Raw genomic sequence first — 14,083 nt, forward strand, 5'->3', positions numbered from 1 at the left:
TTTCTTCAGATATTTTGTGAACTGCTATTTCCTAGTTTCTCTCGGTATATATACTCAGATTTTGTAGTTGAGCCCTATCTGCTGTGCCAACTTTTTACTGCTTTTTACCGTTGAACATCTTCCATTTTCTCATTGTTATGAAACAAGATGTTCAGAACTGAACACAGCATTGCAACTACAATTTCGTCTTGCAAGCAAGAAACAACTAATTATCTCTTTCAGGATGCATCACAGTGCTCTTGCACAGCATACAGATTTCACCAGCCCTCTTCTGCCTACTTCTAAATATTCCTTGCATATTCATCTGCCAGGCAATAGGTGCCTGTTGTACTTAGGTCTCTTCAAACATCTCTTTCTGAGGTCCTTCCTATCACAGAACAGGGGTGGTTCAGTTTGTTAATCTGCAAGTATATCAGCTGGTATTTTTCCAGTATTAATAGGTATTTTTGACATTACTAACTATGCTAGGAGACCTTGCATTACTTACCTCGTCAATGTCAAATATAGTCCCACACTTTCTTGTAGTGGCTGTGGGAGATGGAAGCTCCAAGCTCTGTGTGTTTCTAAGAGCCAAGCAGCTCCGGGAGTTGTGCAGGAGACCCACATCCCCGCGAGGCTGGCGGGCCCTCCACCTCCTTGATGCTTTTAGCTATTTGAAGGTGTTTTCTTTCCCCTGGCAGGTCCATGGGAAGTGCATGTGCAGACACAACACAGCGGGGGACCACTGTGAGAAGTGTGCACCGCTATACAACGACCAGCCTTGGAAGCCAGGAGATGGAAAAACAGGGGCACCAAATGAGTGCAGAAGTAAGTCGGAGGGAGTTTGCTAACCCAGGATTTCAGGGTGGGCAATTGCCACTCAATGAGGCGAAGCTCCACAACAGACTTCCATCAATTTATGTTAAAGGTGCCCTTACAGCAGATTGCAAACTGCAAGTTGTTTTCTCATGCACTTTGTTTCCCTGCAGCTGATCCCTCTGGGCTCTTTGGAAGCAGAATTCACAGGCACAAATCTGGTCTTCACACAGTTCTATCTCCTTGGGCATTTTAGTATTCTAGAGTTTTGCACAGGACCTAGGATACCATCAAGCTGGCTGGTCTCAGTATCAGAACACCCTACAGTTCACAACCATCCAAGCTCCCCAGGCCTTGCTAGAATAAACTCTGTAGTGAAAAACTTACTGTTTTAACAAAAAAATCAAGGATTGCAGGTAGAGGAAATACATTACATTCAGGTACATTTCCATGAATCTTAGTAGGAATATAACATCATTTAAATAGTATTGCTGTTTTCCTGGTTCTCGCAGAGTGTCGCTGCCACAACCATGCTGATAGCTGCCACTTCGACCTGAGCGTGTGGCTGGCATCGGGAAAGCGCAGCGGGGGAGTCTGTGACAACTGCAAGCACAACACAGAGGGACACCGGTGCCAGCGGTGCAAACCGGGGTACTACCGAGATAGAAGTAAACCCATGTCTTCTGCAGAGGTCTGCAAACGTAAGTGATTGCTGTCATGTGCAAAGGAAAGGTGAATGAATGCGTGGTGGAAGCCTATGAAAAGTCGACTGCTGTGGAAGTAAAACATGAGTATTGTTGTTTCTTCCTATTTTGCTTCGACACTACAATATTCTGCTCAAGGGTCTTTCTCCTGATTTTGTGTTTATTCCCTCTGGAATCATGGAATTAACTGTTTTAATTTTAATTGCTACAGTTCTCCAAAACCAATATATTCTGTGAAAAGAAGGTCTTGTCAGGCTTTATCTCCTGTTTCACTCAACACACATCATACTTAGCTTGTTTATTTGCATCTCCTAAGGCTAGCTGTGCTTATATGTAAGTTATTGTTAAATTCCATTTGATATGGCAAGATCTGTGCAGATAAATCTGATAATGGCTTCAGGAACTGTAGGAAGCTTGGGACCATGTCTGTCCAGGAGCAGGTAGATCAGAACTCACCCAGCCTCATCTCTGAACTCTACAGATGTGTTTTGGGGTGTTCTGCTCAAATTAACTGCCTCATTTACACTTCAGTGGAATGTTTTAGGCAGTAACTGAGGCACTAACATGGCTGTATGACCTCTGGATCAAGGCAGTCTGCGCCCAGTCTGGAGCACAGCCAGAACAAGTCCAAATTTCCCTTAGTGTTGATGTTTCCTTAACAGGCTTCACACCTCTGATTCCATCTGATGCCTATTTGGGAGGTTGCTATTTCCATCAATGTAGTATTTAATTTCTCCCTTGGCCAGTTTTTCTTATCCCCAACTCAATTGCAATCAATTGCCAGCACAGGTGCCTTTGTCCTGTCATCTATATTCATTCCTGCCCCTGACAGCCTGTGCTTTTGAAGCTCTCCTGCCCTTCTGACAGTCTACATCAAGGTTACACTTGGACAAATGCTCAGGTTACAAACACTCCTCTCCCTGGGACCATATGGGATGTGATATTGCTTAAAATTTCTGGGCATAGCACACCCTAGACTTCTTATCTTTTGTATTCTTTCTAGTGGATGTTGGTGGACAGCAGTCTGCCTCCACACAAGCCTTTCTCTTTGATTTGTAACTTTTCATTAAAGAGGTTCAGCAGACAGGTTTGGGGGTCACCTTACCTAACATGCCCTGTGCTCCATAGCGTTTCATGCTGGCCCATTTCCAGGCCTACTCTGAGCAGATTTGCTGCAAGAAAAGGTTTGTAATGAGAATAAACCCCTGTACCAGAGGCTTAGTTTTTAGTCTCATAGTGCCTGAAAGATTCTGTCTATGAACCCTTGTATTTGACAGCAGGATGATGGTGTAGTAACCAAAATCATTTGTAATGTTAGATGCACACAAAATCAAGGAGCACTACAGAAGGGGAGGAGAAAAGGTTTAAAAATACAGCCTATCTGTGTGGAAACCCTAGACCATCTGCCAGGTGAAATAAGACCTTGATTCTACCTCTGCCTTTTTTGTAGAGTCTGGTTACCAGCTTCTCAGTGCATCTTGCCAAAACTCTGCATAGCAAAAGAAAAACAGTTAAAAGGGGTAGAGAGGGATAAGCAGAGATTTACCCTGTTCCAAGAGTTTTATTCCTATCGTGCCAATGTTAGACACAATAATGTATTTTTTGCCTGAGAACACAGTGCTGCCAGCAGAAGGCTCCCAAGTGCAATCGTTCCTATTCCGACTTGCACATGTGGATCTGGATTGCAGCACCTCACTTCAGCCTCCCTGTACAGTCAGTGGAGAGAGTGAGACCTATAGGGAATTCATCACAGCCTAACATGGATGCCTGAGAACTGAGCTTCCTTGTCCTCTAGAGGTAGCTGCTTAAGAGCTACTTTGGATTGACAGCCTAGACTGGAGAGCTTGCAATGGTTGAGATGAATACAGACCCAACAGGCTGGTTTCTGCATTATTGCCAACATGTAAGTGTGAGCCTAGGTGTGCATAACCCTTGCATCACTATTAAACTTGATCTGGTCTGAGTAAATTGCCCAGGTTGTGTAACTCTAAAGGCAATTCTGCTAATTCAGTTGAAAACCTAATTTTAAGATCAGAAAAAATATATAAAATATAACGGTCAGACCAACCAGGCATACTTTGCTTGTACCTTAGCCTACTGATCTCAAATTGAAGGGTTGCCAATTCTGCATCAATGTTTGTGAGAATCTAAAGGTACCAATTCCATGGCATCATCTCACTTTGAGAAAACCATGTAAATAGTACCAGTCTAGCAACACAAAATAACAAAAAAAAATCTGAGCAAGCTCTCAAAAGAATAGCTGGAAATAGCAGGCTGAAGTGTTTTTTGGTGAGAGGACCCTGGCCCTTAGCTTCTCATTTTAAAGGTGGAGAGGAAAAAACAAATGGCATGGGAGATCAAATTTGACCTGTGTGTACAGTAGATACTGAGCTGGGAAAGGAAATCTGATGAAAAAGCTGAATGAAGCGCTGTGCTAATCCCTTTGAGAAAGCACGCTTGAGGAGTGCTCTGCCATCCAGAGCAAAGCCGGGGGTCAGCTGTGACATCGCCCCCGGGCTCCCAGCAAGTTAACTGGGCTCTGCTCGGGCCCAGGAGGAGTCTTGGAGCATTAATCATCATGAGCACATTGTCTCTTAATCACTGCAAGGAGAAGAGTTGTATAACGGTTGGATATCCTGGCAGCAGGAAAACCACCTGTTGCTGACCCTCTGATGTGAGACTGCAAAGACATTCTCCCGGAGAGAAAAAAAAAAAAAAGGCTAATTTGATGTGTAAGAGTGAATCTGATATTCTTTTTCATCTGTAAAGATAGCCTGCCCCTGATCCTGTTGATTTTCCTGTTCCTGGCAGCTGGCGATGAATGAGAGCCAGGTCATGTGCAGAGTCTTGTTTTGACACTGCTTAGATTGAAAAAAGGCATGAAAAGAGCCCCAGAGCAAGACATACACCTGCTTGTTACTGGGGATGACAACACAGGATTAAATAGTTTGGATATAGAGTTGTATGGGAGCTTTGACTCTGCCTAATCGTTTCCTAACCAATGGTTAGAAAAGCTGCTGTATCCTTAGCTCTTTCCTGTGGCTTATTTGGAGGCTTAAAGGATCCTTCTGAGCTGGCACCATCTTTTGTACTCTGCCTTTGCTTAGCTTAAAAAATATTCAGGCATGTAGAACGATTAAAAAGGGTCTCCAGGAAAAAAAGCTTTTTTATTCTTAAGCACAAGAGTTGAAAATTAAAATGTGCCCAGATGCATGTGTGCACATGCTGAAAAGCTCCACTTCTCTCCTTTCCCTTCTGAGTGCAGGGAGTGAACTTGTAATTGTAATATCACAAAGGCTGGATCGCCTCCTGGTTCAGAGACTATGTCTTAGTTGGCTCTGACCACCCACATGGCTGTCTATCTTATTTCCTTCACTAAGAGCCATCACTGGCTGGGTCTACCCCTGCACCTGACAGGCTTCAAAAATTGCCCTGATTGTCACATACTCCTTAGATGCATGCATGTATATATGCATATACATTTCAAATTCAAAAGTCTTTTATTTTTCCTGTTTTTCACTCAAATACCCAGAATCTTCTCATAGCTATATCTTACACAGCATTATTAGACAGAATTTTGAAGGCAGATGCTGCAAAGTCCATCCAATTACTTGGAATACTTGCTATTTTCCTGTATGTTGGGACCATATTGTTGCAAGCAACATTATATTTTACAGCTGTAATTACATGGAGAAAACAGCTGTGCTGAGGGCAGACAGAATTACAGATTTGGAGACTGCTATATGAATAATTCATTTTTTTTAATTCTTATTCTTCCTTTTTCAAAGTAGCTTCCACCAAAATACTTAGTTGTCAGCCAAGAGGATGCTTTGTGATAACTCCATGACCAATAGCCCCTTCTAATGCACAGTGATAAAATTCTTGGTTCTGCTGCTTTCAAGGGGAGAGCCCAAATAAACCAGCCATCTCTGAGCCAGAACTGTCTGCACACCGTCCCTAACATAATTGATGATGCCTTTGACAAACAAGGCCATTGTCACGTTGGCTGGTGTTTTGTTAGACATGGAGGCGGATGGGTAGAAAACTAGGGTTTGCCAAGAGGGAGGAAGGAAAAATCAGCAGGGGGGGATGCTGTGTTGTCAAACATTCAGCAATGGAGGAGGCTGTTTTGGGAAACCTGCTTTTCTGTTCCTTTAATTGGGAGATTTATCAGCAAACTTCTGATGCTGTTAAACAGGTAAAACCCAGTCATCAACAGCTGCCCCTTCAACATGTAACATCTGAGTTGTTATTTGGAAGTGAACATAGACACACAACTAGGATTTTGGCCTTACCACCCTGGAAGCCAGACAATATACACACCCGAGCTGAAATGCTAAATAAGCACAGACTAAGGCATTCGCAAGCACTTGTATAACTCATCTGAAAGTTGTATATTTATTAATTCAGCTTTGATTTCTGACCCACTGGAAGCTGCTCCGTTTTAATGGGGGAATATACCTCAATTCCTTTAGTAATGGGAGGTTTTCTGAAATGCCCTGTTTTACCTCCTTATCAGTATCTGCCAGTTCTGTAAATCATTGTCCTGTTCCTCCAACCCTTAGAGTAGGCTTGGAGAAGGACCAAGGGGCCTGTCCTCAGTTGGTGATGGGTAGGCTAGCCATGTTCCTGCTGTTATCTGACCCTAACTCCCTGGAAAGCGGAAATAACATGGGAATAAAGACACTTCCAGAGGTTCAGAACTAGGAGAAACTTCAGCTGAAATTGCCACAGGTACATCCTAATCACAGAGATATTAGAGGGAAAGGGAAATCCAACCTGGATGTTGGCAACTTCTGACTTCTTTTCAGACCTTCCTGAGGTAAAGGAAGTGTTTTCTCATCCTGAAATCCATGACAGCCATTTCTTCAATGGCACACACAACTAAGTATTTTTCTTTTGGGATAATGTAGGCAGCCCTTTGAAAAACTGGGCAAATTCAAGCTGAGCAGCAGCAAATCAGAAGTGACCTTAGGAAAATGTCAGCACTAACTCCATCACGCCACCTCTCCAGAAGCGACAGCAAAATCCCTGGGTTTACTCCCAAAGTCAAGACTACTTTGTAGCAAGCAGGCAAGCCTGCTGCCATGCACCAAGCAGCTCATTGTGTTGAGTACATCGCCCATGACAGCACGTGTATTTTCTGTCCTTGGGCTGTTGTGCTAGTGTCCCTTGGAAAGAACTTACTGAGATCTGTCTATAGTGGAGTGTAATAATATTATGAAAAATATTGGCATGAAGAACACAGGGCATGGTGGAAAAAAAACCCACTATGTAGTAGCAGATCATAAGATAAATACCTATGAAGCAAAACTGTTATTTCCAAAATATATTTTCCTTTCTTTAGGGCCAAATGTAAGAATGCCAAAGAAAGTGAACCTGTCCTCACTGCACATTACTGTTCATTGAAGTCTATAGCCTTTCCCTGTGGAAAATGTGTTCATTTGGGCTCTTATTTGTGAGCTCATGAAGAAAAGTAGTTTGATTAGATGCAGTGATGGGCAAACTTCAAAAGCTCTGGAGGTTTGTTCAGATAAGCATCCAAAAGGCTGGCCCCTGATCCAAGTTATCCAAACGCCTTGGGTGTCCAACATTTGACTGTAAATCTCTGTTAAAGCAGGTCTTAGCCAACAGATTTTTTTTTCTCCTAACAGATTTTTCTCCCCCTCTCTCCCAAATGCATAAAGTAGGACTTTTCTAGTCACAAGGAAAGCAGAAAATGTATGTCGTGTTCACAGAAAAGTTAACAGAGGTAATGGTTATTATTTGGGACCCCAGTTCATGCAAATGAACCTTTTTTTCACCTGTAAGCTGTTTGAAAAGTGACCCGCAACACAGGCTTTCTACCACTGCAGCACAACCCTCTATATTCTGGATATGTGTAGTTGGGAAAAATGTTTGCTCTTTGTTTCTTCACTTTATGTCCAAAAGATATTTTCTGGAAGCTGAAATGTGAGGATGCAGAAGGTGGTTTTCATATGTAAACGAGTCCCAGCTGGATTTGTTTTGCTGTGCCAAATGAGTTAGAAACACAAGAACATTGCAAACGTAGCTGACAATATAACGTTTAGCAGTTCTGCTGTACAACTGCTGAGCACAAGGAAGGGCCCAGGACTTTATCAGCCTTGCCCAAAATGTTGCTTGAGATGATCCGTGATCTGGGCGCGTAATCTTAGTGACCTCTTGCCGTATCTCCCCAGCTTGCTCCTGCCAGCCCATGGGTTCAGCCAACGCCACGTTCAGCAGGAGCTGGCGCTGCCACCCCAAGACAGGATTCTGCTACTGCAAGCCTGGCGTGGCGGGTCCCCGTTGCGACAGATGCCTCATGGGCTACTGGGGCTTTGGAGAAAACGGCTGTCGTCCTTGTGACTGTGCCAGAGACTGCGACCAGCACACTGGAAACTGTTTCAATGGGTAAAGAAGCCCTCGTCTGGGTGAACTTTGAGATGGGATTCTGGAAAATGAAGTGAAGATTAACTGAGATGGCAGCAATAAGTCACTGTAGGGTCTGGTGGGAGCCAGGGGACCCACAAACATTTGAAAAGGATGCTCTAAGTCACATAAAATGTCTCTTAGTTGCTATTTGGTGGCTGGCACATTTATAAATCCCTTATATGGTCCAAGGCAATGTTGAAATGTCTTTCGCAGTAAGAACAGGCAACTCCACAGCCCCCCAGAAGTCTATGCAGTATCTTTAAATACATCTCTTTGCCTTGGCAATAGATGGAGGAGTCTGGAAAGCTTCTCCTCTGTGTCTGAGCTGAAATGAGTTGCAGGGTCTCCCTCTTGTTTCTAGATGGCAGGCAACTGTACCCCAAACTTGAAATCCTGAGATTTGCTGAGTGGCTACTAGTTTTGCTGGTCCTGCAGATGTCATCAGTTCCTACTGACTTCTACAGGTGATCACTGAGTTACTTGATAAATCAAACAAACAAAAAGCACAGAAATTACATAGCAATTCAACACAATGTGAAGTGTGCATGATTTCTTGTAGGGCATGACATTTTGCCAAGTCAAAGAGGAAAGGCTCACTTGTCTGGATATTGAACACCACAAACGCCTCCTTCCTACCGCGCTCACATCCTGAGCCTTCTCTTCTTTGTCTGCCCTCCAGCTACGACAATGAACCATTCTTTAACATCCCCATTGGAGGACGAATCCCTGACCTTGTGCAAATGCCAACTAATGAGAGTGAAGATGAGTGGAAATGGAATGACCATGAGCAGGGATTTTCTGCACTGAGACACCCAGGTACATCTTGGAGTCTGGAAATATTTGGTAGCTTCCCTCAATGCCAGCTCTTCCTTCTTTTCATCATGACTTAAATTCCTTCACTCTTCTCTAGCTCCAGTCCATCCCCAAACCCAATAACAATATGGTTATCATTACACCAACAGTGTTACATACCAAATCAGGTTGTACTTGTACTGGATATCAGTGATCATAAATAAGATCGGTGTGAACAATTTTTCATATTCCAAAACTGTATGATCATAATACTTGTGTGTTTACACAGCTCTTTTCTAACCATTCACTTGCTGTTCAGAGCTTTAAATGCTCTTTGTAGAAAGATCATATCAGCCATCACTGAAATACAGCCACCTCTCGGGTGGAAGGCAAGTGGTTTTAAGAATAAGGTATTCATAATGGCACAACAGCTCGGGCTTTTAGTATTTATCATATTCTCAGTTTTGCTTGCCATGGGCAGGATGGTGCTTACTGGTGTCACTGACTTTGTAACACCCTGGGGAGCTGTGCCACCTATTGCATACCTTGACTTTAAGAAAGTCTAGAGAAATAATACCTTAATCCTGGCAAGGAGCAGCACGTCGGAGTTGATGGAATGGCACAAGGATTTTGCTTATGATTGACATCTGGATCTGATTCTGGCAAATCTCTGTATTAGCATCAGTTTATTAACTATATAATAGACCCCATGAGCTCTACATTTTACCAGATAATATTGATCAGATTTCAGAACCATTATTGTATCATCTAACAAGAAACAGATTATCAAATAACTGAGCTCACTCTCAAACCTACTCTTTCTGTCTATCCAGATTATCGGAGTTACATAAATACAACTTTATAACTGAATATAATTTGCTTTCCTTTCCTCTTTCATGTCCTGGCCATTCTCCAACCCTTTGTGTTCTGCGGTTCCCCTGCTAGAAAAGTGTGTATGCAAAGAGAGGGTGCTTGGAAGCGTCACTGATTTCTGCCAAATGAAATATGCCTACGGTAAGTGGGTGACATGCCCTCAAGGTATGACAATTTTACAGTGTATCTATGCAAGATACTAGCTGATAGCTGTGAAAAAGGCCAGGACAGGCTAAATCATGAAATAAGAGGTAGGATTTCTTACGGCTTTTCAGTTTAGTAATATGTCCTACTTATGTACAGTGAATAACCTTTTTCATACCAGACTCCTTGGTGCCTGGTTAACCTCCCCACAGCTGCAGTGCTAGAATCATAGCCCAGTGGAATGGTTGGCCTCCAGGTTGGGAATACGTGATAAAAGCCTTGTGGCTTTGCAGTCGGTATGCAGGTACCAATGGCCAGACTTGTTTATCAAGAATGCCTTTCGTATTGTGTAGTGTAAACAAGGAGTTTGAGCCACGCAAAACAAAGGAAAACTAGGGGCTTCGCAGGTTTGATGGGCTTGTGTTGTGACACCATTAACCCTGCTTGCGGGGCCAATCTGCGGGTGAGACAATCCTGCCAGAAAATTACGGATTCCTATTAAATTGAAGAACAGAAATTCATTGTGGCAACCAGATGTTAGGCCCCAAGGTGGATCTGGTTTGCTGTGCAGCCACGGGACCTGAGCCATGTGATGTGCTGCAGTCTGAGAGGAACCTTCCCGACTTCCTTCCTGACAGTCCCTTCCCACAGGATAGCTTTGAAAGACGAGTGCTAAAGCTACCTAAGTTCAATGGAAGTTTTCAAACCATCACATAAAAGGGCTACAATCAGTGCACTGAAAATCAGATTGTTTGCTGCCACCAGCTCTTTACAATCTTCCTAGTTAAACACAAGTGCTTTACCATGATTTCCAAGTGTTTGACCAAAGTTGATTAATAAATTGCCATGGTGAAAGGATCAGTTAACCACTTTGTCAGAAAAAAAAAAAAAAAAAATTGTCCCCAATTTGGTTGAAGTGAACCACGACTGAAGTGGGCAAGCATTGCAACTGCCTTCCTGTACAACCGCGGTGATTTTCCATGTTTTCTCCCAAGGCTGTAAATTCCTGAGGTTCTCATAATCTAACTTTTAGCAGCACAAAGAGAGAAAGAAAAGAAATCATCTCACTTAGAAATTCACTACTGTTCTGTATCTTTACATGTGTTTTCTGGCAGTGATAAAAGCAAGAATCCTATCAGCTCATGACAAAGGAACCCATGCAGAAGTTGTCGTGAAAGTGAAGAAGGTCCTGAAATCAGGCAAAGTAAAAATTGCTCGGAGCAACAGAAGCATTTACCCGGAATCCTGGACCAACAGGGGATGTACCTGTCCCATTCTCAATCCTGGTAAGGATGAAATTACAGCACGAAGTGTCTGAGGTTAGGTTCAGGCTGCTGCTGCTCATCAGTCTCATCCTCCAAGTTGTTTAATTATGAGAATCTACCTCTTGCACTGGAGTGGAGGGAGGCTTTGCTGAAAGTCTGCTCCCCTGGCTCTGCTGCAGGCAAAACAGCAGGTCTGAGAACAGGCTGGGAGCCCCACTCTGCTGCTAAGTAACATTATCAGTAGCTGAGCAGACGCAGCCCCTGGTTCAGCCTTTCCCGCCATGCGAGTTAGGGGATTGCAGCGAGAATTACTTTTACTGTAAGGATGGAATCTCTTGGTAAGTCTCTAAATCCTGAAATTGTGAGCCTGGACTTCACTCTTTCCAGTAATAATGGTCTAAGGGTCTAATTCTAATGGTCTTGGATTACTCACAGCTTCCCTTTGTGTCACCAGAAGTTCTAAGTCTTTGGGAATGTGTCTTGGGATCAAATCCCCATGAGATGTATTCCTGGGGATGGGTTTCATTATTAGACCCTGTACCAAGGAGAAGTGTGACTTGCTATCATCTGGATAGCAATTCTTGATAGAAAAGTCCCCCTGTGTTTTTACCTCTGAAAAGATTAAAACATATCCATGCTGAGTGAAAGGAATTCCCTCTACTTAAATGTAAGGTTTAACCTCTAAGACAAGTTCTCACCTGAAATCAGTCACACACATGAGAGAGCTGTTCTATGAAACCTGGGCCAAATCAAAACTTAATGGGAATTCTTCCTGTTATGATGAAGTGAACGGTACTGGCCCAGAAGTTGATTTGGTCTTCAGTTATCTACACCAAGTGAGAAACTGCATTTGAATTTGTATGGAAATAGCACATAGCCCTTAAGCTCTGTTTTAGAGGTGTTTCTCAAATTCGCACGTGAAGTTTTCTGCTTAAAGCAGTCCAATGAGCAAGGTGCTTGCTTTCACTGAGACTGCACATAGGCAAATAAAGCTTCACTGGCACAGCTGTGCATAAAAAAGTATTTTCCAGTGTTCCCTGTGAAACTGGCATGAATCAGGCATGAAGAAAAGGTGCTTAAACAGGGTGAGAGCACATCTGATGCCACATAGCTATTTCAAGAGGGAAAAAGTCACAGGAGATTTTTCTCTGCTGTAGTTTCTGTCTCTGCTTTCCACCTCTTTTGCAGCGTAGGTCTGAAGACACATGGCTGAGAAATTCCAATGCTGGAGATGCAGGAGTTAGGACACAGCTGCCTTTTAATAGGAAATTAAACGTAAGGACAGGTCCCAGCCACTGTAGTTCTGGGGACTGGCATGTACTGGCTGCCTGAACCGCTGCCACCCGGCGGGATCACTGACTTGTTCTGGGATCCTCACTTTTTGTCTCCTGGATTTTACCCTTGCCCTTTCCCTCCCTGTATATATGCATTAGCTGTTGCCTCTCGGCATGTTTCTTGCATGAAGGAGGGCAGCAGCAGGGGAGGAAAGGATAAGCAGGAGCCATAAATGTCAGTGCAAACTGCCCCTGAGGTCAGCAGGGCTCTGCTGCGCAGGGTGACCTGGCACATTGCACAACTCTGCCCTGCACTGGGCTGGACTTTCTTCCCTGGCTCGGGACACAAAACCCAGTTTAATCTCACAGCCTTTAAAGTTAATCAAAAGGCCTTACTAATGGAGCTGTGACTGAATTTGCTGTATAGTTGAAGAAAAAAAGAAAAAAATCTCCCTGTCTCCCTGCTTTTCATGTTGTTATCAGCCAGAATAAACTACCAAGCTGCTTCCCAGGCTCCTCAAATGGAGGAGCATTCAAAGAAAAAAAAATAGAGAAGAAAGAAACCTTTTGGTCTTGCAGCCTAGTGCGCTTTCATTCCCTACCCCTGCTGCATGCGTGGAGGGCGCTGCCCGGTTGCACATCTGGTTGCTTCTGCTGGAGAAAACAGACACTGAACGGGCAGGGAAGAGAGGCTGGGCTGCTGATCCTGCATCCACCAGCCTTGGCCCTCAGAAAGCGGCGGCTGCAGCTCAGCATCTCTATGAACGTATGAGCCCTGGGCTGGCATTTCAGTATCATCCATCCTTGGGGAGGGAAAGCACTCTGGGGTGATTCGGCCTCATGATTTCAACATAGCTGTATAAGGATTAAGGCCCCTCTGAGTGACAGTGTACTCAGCAAAATGCTAAATAATGAGGCACCCCTTCCCTGAAGGCTGTTCCCTCTGATCCTGCAGGGATGGTTGGTGGTTCCATTTCCTGGACATGTCTGAACTGTTGTGAGAGGAGAGCGTGGATTGCTGTACCAGAAGGGCACACGTTAATCTGGCCCTTTAGGCTGCTCACCAGCCTCTGCTCAGGCACTTCAGTAATTGTGTTTATTTTGTTCCTCCCCAGAACACAGTGACTGACAATGTGGTCTTTCTGTTGCTGTAAGGTTCAGCGCTGAGGGGGCAGGATCTGTAACACATTTCCCCCCTTGTCTCTACTCCAAAAGTCTCGTTCCACAGATTGAACCCAAAGAATTGCTCTTTAGAAGTCAACTGGGTGGATATAAAAAGGCTGCCTGCCTTTCATCAGGATGGACGTGCAGGCTTCAGTGAAGGTCAAACGAACAGGAATGCACACAAGAGAAACCTACGTGCAAGAGTAAAAACAAAACAACCAGAATTTTACCACAACAAGCAAAATTAAACAGAAAGCAGTGAAAGAGAAGACATCCAAGAAGAGAGATATAAATTCACCTATTCTGTATATACAACTTTAAAATATTCTTCCTCTCAAAACACAAAAGATCATAAACTGCCAGTCAAAAATGTAGCAGCACATACTGCATTTGTTCAATCTCATGTTTCCAAAATCAGAAAATATACATGTGGAATCTGCCTTCCACATATCTATTAAGATAACCCTAAGAAACCAAAATGCATACACGTAACTTGTCAACACCTCTATATTCTGATCAGTAATGGCATTTTACTTCCTGCAGTTGATGCACCACAGTCATTATTTATCTGCAGAGTCACTGTTTGCAGTGACGGCTGTCGCTTGCCTCCAGGTGTAGCTGTGCACGTCTTGGTTTG

At 43.7% G+C, this 14,083-nt stretch overlaps 1 protein-coding gene across 1 annotated transcript in view; it reads left to right on the forward strand.

Annotated features, from left to right (window-relative positions):
* Positions 1-14,083, forward strand: part of LOC104577994 (netrin-4) — a 166,708-nt gene that overhangs the window by 151,831 nt on the left and 794 nt on the right. Inside the window, exons 5-10 of the mRNA XM_088528226.1 lie at positions 681-807; positions 1,308-1,496; positions 7,700-7,913; positions 8,614-8,750; positions 9,672-9,740; positions 10,859-11,029. Of these exons, the coding sequence (XP_088384352.1) occupies positions 681-807; positions 1,308-1,496; positions 7,700-7,913; positions 8,614-8,750; positions 9,672-9,740; positions 10,859-11,029 (907 nt within the window). The remainder of the gene's footprint in view (positions 1-680; positions 808-1,307; positions 1,497-7,699; positions 7,914-8,613; positions 8,751-9,671; positions 9,741-10,858; positions 11,030-14,083) is intronic.

Source organism: Tinamus guttatus, unplaced genomic scaffold (assembly GCF_059628265.1).
Source record: "Tinamus guttatus ecotype Peru unplaced genomic scaffold, ASM5962826v1 Tinamus_guttatus_pri_ptg000307l, whole genome shotgun sequence".
NCBI lineage: Eukaryota > Metazoa > Chordata > Aves > Tinamiformes > Tinamidae > Tinamus > Tinamus guttatus.